At 36.3% G+C, this 8,441-nt stretch overlaps 1 protein-coding gene across 1 annotated transcript; it reads right to left on the bottom strand.

Annotated features, from left to right (window-relative positions):
- Positions 1 to 1,655: 1,655 nt before the first annotated feature.
- LOC131308404 (L-type lectin-domain containing receptor kinase IX.1-like) lies at positions 1,656 to 3,984 on the bottom strand. The gene has a single exon (XM_058335332.1). It carries the CDS (start codon positions 3,923 to 3,925, stop codon positions 1,862 to 1,864), a length of 2,064 nt encoding a protein of 687 aa, XP_058191315.1. The 5' UTR covers positions 3,926 to 3,984; the 3' UTR covers positions 1,656 to 1,861.
- Between the last annotated feature and the right edge of the window lie 4,457 nt (positions 3,985 to 8,441).

Genomic DNA, 8,441 nt, shown 5'->3' with positions numbered 1-8,441 from the left:
TTCTCTTCAACTTCAAAGTGTGTAGGACGATAATAAGTGTCTTTTTAACTTCCAAATGTATAGGAGCATGCCAAGTGTCCTGCACTTTATTAAAATACAAACAAATAAAAACTAGTTATATTATTAATACGAAATAATAAAATAGGAAGCATTCCCATAAACGCCACCTTTCGGTCGATCGACAGGCGGTGAAATATGGTACAAACACAAAGCCTTCCAATGCTTTGTCGTCGAACAAATAAAACTGCAAGCCTTTCATGTAAGGCTCTGTTTTCCCTTCTATCATATGAATAATATTGATCAAAAATTCATATGGAACATATGGTCGGTCATAATCTGCAACCATGTTTATACTCCATGGGCAAGTTTTCACTATTCTTAACCCGTATAGATAGAGTGGATGGATCATTTTCTATTTTGACTATTCATGGTCAAAATTAAAAACTTTAGTCGAATTATCATCATAACTTGACTTGCTTTGAGTTTCACACTTTCGAACCACATTGACTCTTCGAAAGATGAGTTTGCCCCCCATGCAAACTCGATATCAAAAGAGGGCTACTTCTTATTTCAATCATCCTTGCTAAAATTTGGATGAAGGAGTGAGATGTAAATGCCATGAAGGTGTAATGATGGTGCCTTTTTAATAAGTTAGAGTTACAAAGCAGGACACTTAAAAAGAGATGGAGGGAGTAGTATTATGCATCATTCATGTCAATTGCTAAGATTGGTCTAAGTGACTTTGTAATATTATGGTTATATATTAAGTAATTGAGCAACTATAAGTTAATATTTTTATAATATCTTATCATTACTTTGTATTTTCTCTTGCTAATTAGTGTCTTTTATTTTATTTTATTTTTGGATTTTTATGCCTAATAGGTTCTATCCTAGTTGGAAGCAGGTTCCTTTCTCAATGGGAACGATGTCCCTAGGAAGGAGGAACGGATCCAAGAATATAGTTTAGTAGGGGCACCTATTGATCTTAATGACAAAATTTTATTTTTTTTAGTCAACCACAATAAAATTGTACAAAAGTTAAGGCATGTATTACTAACTACAAAAACGTATAATGCGTACTTTAAGTAAAATTAGGTAAAAATGAGCACAAAGTTTCAGACAATTTTTTAAATGAACATCAATAAATTTTAGAATGATCGAGCTAGTTTTGTTAATGACTTTATTTTAAAATATTTCTCTCAGACGGTTAATAATAAAGAAAATCAAGAAATAATAGTTCCAAATAGGCAAACAGCTTGTAAAACAACAAACATAAATGCACCATATGATGAAATTCAGGCATAAAATTAATTATATATGTGTATTTTCGATATATTTGTAAGTGTGTAGGTTTATATATTAGCACACTTTCATAATTATGCTAATTTATACAATATATATATATATATATATATATATATATATATATATATATATATTAATTTCGAGCGGGGATATGTGCCCCTGCGTGCCCCCTTTGGATCCGTCCTAAGGAGCGCAGGAGCGAGTTTCCTGCAGGCTGCAACTAAGACTTGCATTGATTCTCATGCTCGAATATTGGTTGTTAACTGAAGTGCTGAACCTAGTAGTACAAAGATTTTCTAGTGACGATAAAAAGCAAACGTTACAACAATAGATATAAGGGCAAGTTAATCCCCAACTTGGAGACTAAATTAAAAGCCAATCTACACAACCTCTAACAATTAATTATTAGAATCATGAAATAAAAAAAAATACCAAGACAAATAGGAAGAAAATGGACTACACATAGTATTTGTAACCAATTTACAGACTCTCATTATAATTCAAAAATCTACAATCCACAATCCTTAAACTAAAAAAACTGGCACCGAACAGCCCCTTACTCTTTATTGAAGACTTTTATTGATGAAGATGAAGCAGTAGAAGATGAAATGAACTTAGAAGAATCTAAGTTGCTTGGAAATTGGTTTTGGTTGGTGTCAGAACTGGTGGTGGTATTTTGCAATGGGAGAGAGGAAAATGATAGCACGGGCAGTTTGGGTGGGAGAATGGGCAATGGGGCTTCAAAATTATTTAGCACATGAATTGCATCTCTGATTTTTGGCCGGAAATTGTGATTTGGGTGAGCACACCAAAGACCTACAATCATCAATCGTTCGGTTTCTTGCTCATCAAAATCTGAGCCGAGTTTTGCGTCCACTGCTTCGAGTAACCTTCCCATTCCATAGAGGTCCCAAACCCATCCCACCAGCCTCAGTTGAGACTCTGGCACCTGCGAATCAAGAGATTTTCTCCCGCAAGCTATTTCTAACGCCACGATACCAAAACTGTAGACATCTGATTCCTTACTAGCTTTACTTGTTACAAAACATTCTGGTGCCAAGTACCCCATGGTCCCCGCCAAAAGAGTTGTTTCGGGTTGTTTCTCGTGATCGACAAATCTAGCTAACCCGAAATCTCCCAATTTGGCGTTGAAGTTCGAGTCCAACATCACATTGCTTGATTTTACATCTCTATGCACTACACATTGCTCCCATTCTTCGTGTAGATAAAGCAACGCTGAGGCCAAACCTTGGGCGATTTTATACCTTGTTCCCCATGTCAACAGGCTTTTCCCTAGGAAGAGATGGAAATCTAAGCTGCCATTTTCCATGAATTCATAAACAAGTAGTAGTTCTTTCTTTTCGTGGCACCAACCGATGAGTTGCACCAAATTCCTATGCCTCAACCGGCTAATGATCTTTACTTCCGTTGCGTACTCCTTTATCCCTTGTTTTGACCCCTTTGATATCCTCTTGACAGCAATATAAGAATTCGATTCCCTCAAGAAACCTCTATAAACTCCACCGAAACCTCCCTCTCCAAGCTTTTGTCCATCCCCAAAGTTATTTGTCGCCCGAGATAATTGGCTGTAGGAAAATTTCTTCGGCCCACTACCGGACTCGAATTCGTTTTCCATGGACATCTCAACTTCAAACTCATCCTCTTCTTTTGCTCTACTTCTCCTCCAAAAGCCAAATCCAATCAAAACAAACCCACCAACTAAAACAACCGGACCGACAACCAATCCCACTACAGCTCCAATGGAGATTTTTTTCGATCCAAATTTCACTGGATCTGCAACATTCCTCTTAATTTCCAAACTTGTACTAAATTCCCATGATTTTAGAGTATTTTTTTCATAACAAAACGGCCCTGATACAGCTGAGAACCCAAATGTCACCCATTCAGGTAAGTAATCCCTCAGATCAATAATTAAATTAATGGTATCATTAACTCTAGTAGTATTAGTTGAAACAGAAAAAACTACCGTTAAACTTTTTGAACTTGAATTATAACTAATCCAAGCCTCATTCTGGATCCCATTAATTATGTCAGCGTACCAAACGGCACTAACATTTGATGCAAGAGAATTGACATCGATACCTACATGAGGATACTGGCCGACATTTGGCGGTTCCCAACCGTCAGGATTCCAGAACGTATCAAACTCCACAGCAACAAAAGGGTCAGAGCGTTCTCTCAAATTATCTGGTTTAAGTGGGAGGCCCATTGCACCACCACCTGCGGAAACTGACCCATATGGAGCGAGAAAGAAGGCGAAACCATCGGCGAAACAGGTATTCCTCTCCGAATCACACACAAAAACGAAATGGGTAGAGAAATCTGTTAAGTTTCGAGTGGAAGTGGAATTATCCCAAAGGTGAAGGAGATCGATGTAAGTTGCTTTACCGACTTGGCTCGGCACCAGATCGGTGAGTTGGAGGCCTTGGGTTGAGAAAGCGGCATTTCCAAATGTTGTTATGTTGGCGTTTTGATCTTGAAGGTCTAAGTTAGTCAGGTTGAAGCGGATGGAGGTGAGTGAAGTTGTTTGAGGAAATAGAATGCAGAAGAAGGATATGGAGAGAGAATATAGCAGGATTTGGAAGTTGAAGATAGCCATGGCTGGGAGGGAGTTTGGGTTTTGAATGAATGAATTTTTGGCATTTAAATAACTGCAGAAATGATGAATTTAGTCCTTGTGTACGGATTCAAATGTAGGAGTGTTAAAGTTTTCTTTGCCGGGCGCTTTCTTTCTTCATTAATTCTTGAAGAAGAAAAGACTTTTTCATGAATTGAATCTAAAATAACATTGACCGGTATACTAGATATGGACCCATTGTTGAAAAAAATAAAAATAAAAATAGAAAAATAAATTATGAAACGTCTCATTGAAACTATAAAAGATAAGTACAGTTTTAATGTAGTATCTTTTAATCCCCTAATTTTTTTAATCGTTATATCTTTTCAATGATTAATAAAAAATTTCATTGCCGAGCCAAAATAAGTTTTGATGGACCTAAAATGAACCAAAAGAGGAGAAGTGGAGAAAAGCTGCTCAACGTCAAGCTCCTCCTCTTGCCTCAATATATCCTATTACCCCTCCAAATTTGATCAAAACATATTTGTACAAGAAAAATTAGATAAAATAATAATAATTCGAAACTTAAATTTTACTCCATCCATCTCATTTTTATTGTCCATTTTTGAATGCGTGTCATTTTTGAATTGCTTATATTTTTCAATCTATAATATTTTTCATAATTTTGAAAACTTTGTATTATAAAACTAATCGAGATCTATTAAACAAGATCCATATTGCATACTAAAAGATATATGCAAAAGACATAAAAGAGACAAACTGAATAATGGGACGGAGGGAGTACTTTTTTTCTTGTACAAATGTGTGTCGATCATGTATCTATCAATGTCCGATGAAACTAATTTTTCACGTGATTGAAAAAATCGAATAGTTCTACAAAATGAACGATTGCGATCATTTTTTAGGGCTCCGGATGGGCCCACAAAGGCAAAAACTTGATGGGAGCCTGCCGTGACTTCTTTAATTAGGTGGTAATTGCTGGGAAAGACATAGCAAGAGTTGGGCCAAAAAGTACAAAAAGTGAAGTAAAAGACAAGTTAATTATAGGTTGACTTTGATGATGAGTTTCTAACGTCTCATTGAAACTATATATAAAAGATGAGTAAATTATTTCAATGTTTATGCAGAGAAGAAGAAAAAAGCATAAACCTCCAACACATGAAATCTTGAACTAGCTAGGAAACATTTTCCCTTACCTGACGTTATAACCGGAATTGAAGTCCTATTTGATCCTAGGGGCAATGGATTGTGAATTGGTGGATAGAGAGAGTTTCCAATACTTGGCATTCCATTCATGAGATCGTGTGTCCACTATATAAAATTTTCTTTTCGTGTCAACTTGTGCAGGATACTCTGCTTTCATTTACATAATTTCCGCCCGCACATATTAAGAGTAGTATGCACCATGTTTTGAGTGATTTCATTTGTTGAGTGCATGATACGGTGAGATTTGAAATCTAGACTCGCGCGGTCCGGAGAGAACTTTTAGTTATTTTTCACTCGTGGTCGAAGCCCTTGTTCACACACGCTGAGTATAAGTGCCGTGACTCATTTTTATGACTTGATATCGTCTAGATTTGCTTATGCAGTTATCTCATTGCGATGGCTTCATATTCTTTGCTTGATATATCATTGAGCTATCTTACAGGTTTTTGGGTTTCATGTAGAAAGGATTTACAGTGTTTTGTGGGTAATAATTGCTGAAAATTCTCACGAGATAGACTTCACTCGTCCTACCGGGGACGTTTGGGGGTTTAAAAGAACTATCGATTAATTTGTTTTCTTTAGTTGCATTTTATTTTTCTTTGCTCAAAAGTAGCAAAGTGTAAGTTGGGAGATGTGATAGACGCGTAAATATTCACATAAGCGCCTTCTAATTTATCATTGGTAAGTCTATTTTTTTTATTACTTGGTGTTTTAATGCTTAATTTTTGTGTTGTAGATATTTTGGAGAATAGACTGGAATACATTCCAGGTCATGGCTAGAGCTACAAGAATTGGGCCTTAAAAATATTCCAACTGTGCACGTGATCGTGAAAGTGTAATTGGTAGCAGAAGAATAGAAGTTATACATGTTTTTATGGTGGGCCAAAGGACTACTATTCATTACATCTTATTTTGACTTAGTCTTGGACTAAGTAAAAAAATTAGGCCTGGCCCACGACTTTGACGGGCAGTAGAAGAATACGGTTGTATATTTTAGACAGCAACACGGAGGAGGTGATTCCCACGGACGAAAGGAGAGGCGGAACGAAGAACGGGGTGACGACAGAAGTTCCGAAATTACTTTGCAGCTTCAAACTTACGTTCTTTGATTCAGAATTTTTTTTTTCCCTTCAAATTTTGAAACTTTATTCAATTACTTACACTCTGGTAGCTTGTTTTAATTTTAGTTCTTTATACTACTATTTGTTGATACTCCATCCATCCCATAATGTTTGACACTTTCACTATTCCAGCCTTATGAAAAAATTAACTATATCTTTTAATCCGTAATATTTTTTTATAAGCAATAAGGATCTTATTTGATTGAGTTTAATTTGTTCAATTAAACAAAGTTCAAAAAATTACTTTAAACATTATGAATTGAAAGATATATGCAATTTAAAAATGACACGCATTTCCAAAAATGTCAAACATTATGGGATGGAGGAAGTATTTGATTAGTTGATATTTCTTGTTTATTTTTCATCTCGCGTAATAGAAGCATGTTTCAAGTTAGGGTTTCTTTTGCTTCTTGTTTAATAATGAGTGAGTAGTCGTTGGGGTAGGGTCGTGGGGTGATTAGCACACCTGGCCGGATTGGATGCGTTATGCTCCTATTTCGAAATAAAGAATGCAAGAAAAATAATTTTAGATTGGTAAAATACTTCCCGTAAATGAATTTGGGCATTGTCGGAACCCATGTAAACGGGGAAATGAGAGTCCAAAACTCATTCTCCGTTGCGCATGAGTAAAAGGCGACCATAAGAGTTTGCATCTTGTGGGGTATCCTTTTCAATCTAAAATCAAACGTTTTAAAGAACACTAATTGGAGCAGATAATTAAGTCTGGATCGGTTGTGAGTGTTATGAATCCTATGACTGTACCTTTTTTTAAATTATTTCAAAAAAACCAAACAATTCCATAAGTTTAGTTAAATCTCAACACCGAATACAATGGGTGGCTACCTAAGAACCAGTTTAATTAGTAACAACCCGAGTTTTTAGTCAGCACACATTACTGTCTATGTGGATTCAACTCTGGTCTTACTGAATATTGTGCTACGTCAGTCTTCACCCTAAGCTTTGGGCAACCCTTTATTTTAGAACTAGGAATTCATCAAGCAACCGTCAAACTTCATTTGAGTTTCTTGGTGGACGCGGTGGTCTGTGACGGCGTCGTTTATCGTCAGTCCGAGTGGACGCGGTGGCAGCAATGGAGGATTGGCCGGGGGATTCATCCTTGTAGACCTGATACTATTGGAGGTCTATGGTGTTGATGCTGTTTTGGATATCGGTAGTCCACCATGCCTAAGGTTTTGAACTCCTTAATTATAAAGGGGAGCTACCCCGACAAACGTGGGGGAGGTTACACTTATGTCATTTGTGAAGTCCAGTGTATCCTTGAGAATAATCAAGTTCTTGCTATAATTTTAATGTCTTTGGGTAAAGGTCGTCCTTTAAAGAAAGGGATGGAAGTGTTAGATACAAAAGCTCCTCTAAGTGCTTTGAAAGGTAGAACTGAAACGTTTGAAAGTGGCAAAAGCATATACATTGGAGAGATTAGCAATGCGGTTGCCGCTCCAGGATTGGTTCTTCTGCTGCATCATTGACGTCGGGATGTCATGATCGTCACCAAAAGGTCGAGTCTCCGGTGGCGGTTTTCTAAAAAGCTCCAATCTTAGCTCGCTCTCTGTCTCTCTCTCTCTCTCCATGAACAATCATATATACCATGGGGTATAAATGGAATTTTGCTTGCACCGTTAATGCCGTCCACGGTCTACCAGAGGTTTTGGTAGTTAAAGGTGGTTATTTACAAAAAAAAAAAAAAACATTAGTTAAAGGGGCATAGTGTAATCGGGTGATAGTTAGAGGGGGCAAAATATAATTTACCCAAAATAAATAAAATAATTATGGAAACAAGATTAGCTGCCAAAGGACTCCTTCCATCCCGACTTGTTTGTTCATTTTTAGACTTTTTGGCGTCCCAAAATGTTTGTCCATTTAACTTTTAAATGGTTCAAATTTCCCCTTCTTTTGGATAAAGTAACTTTTTCTGAAAAATGAAGGGTAAATGTTGGCAAGTTGAAACTTTTTAGATGTAATCATTGTGTTCTCTAAAAAAATTGGTTTTTGTAAAATTGGACAAACAAATTGGGACGGAGAGAGTAAAATAATGCTAGAAAAGTTATATTTTATTTTTGGGCTTGTAATAGACAAGTTATAGGTTGACTTTGATGATGAGTTTCTAACGTCTTATTTAAACTATATATAAAAGATGAGTAAATTATTTCAATGTTTCTGCAGAGAAGAAGAAAAAAACATAAACCTCCAAC

This window comes from Rhododendron vialii, chromosome 11a (genome assembly GCF_030253575.1).
Source record: "Rhododendron vialii isolate Sample 1 chromosome 11a, ASM3025357v1".
Taxonomy (NCBI): domain Eukaryota; kingdom Viridiplantae; phylum Streptophyta; class Magnoliopsida; order Ericales; family Ericaceae; genus Rhododendron; species Rhododendron vialii.
Note: the sequence above shows the minus strand (reverse complement) of the source record. Positions and strands in the feature narration are given on the sequence as shown.

Coding starts and splice junctions, on each gene's coding strand:
- LOC131308404 (XM_058335332.1), bottom strand. CDS start 3,925: ATGGCTATCTTCAACTTCCAAATCCTGCTATATTCTCTCTCCATATCC.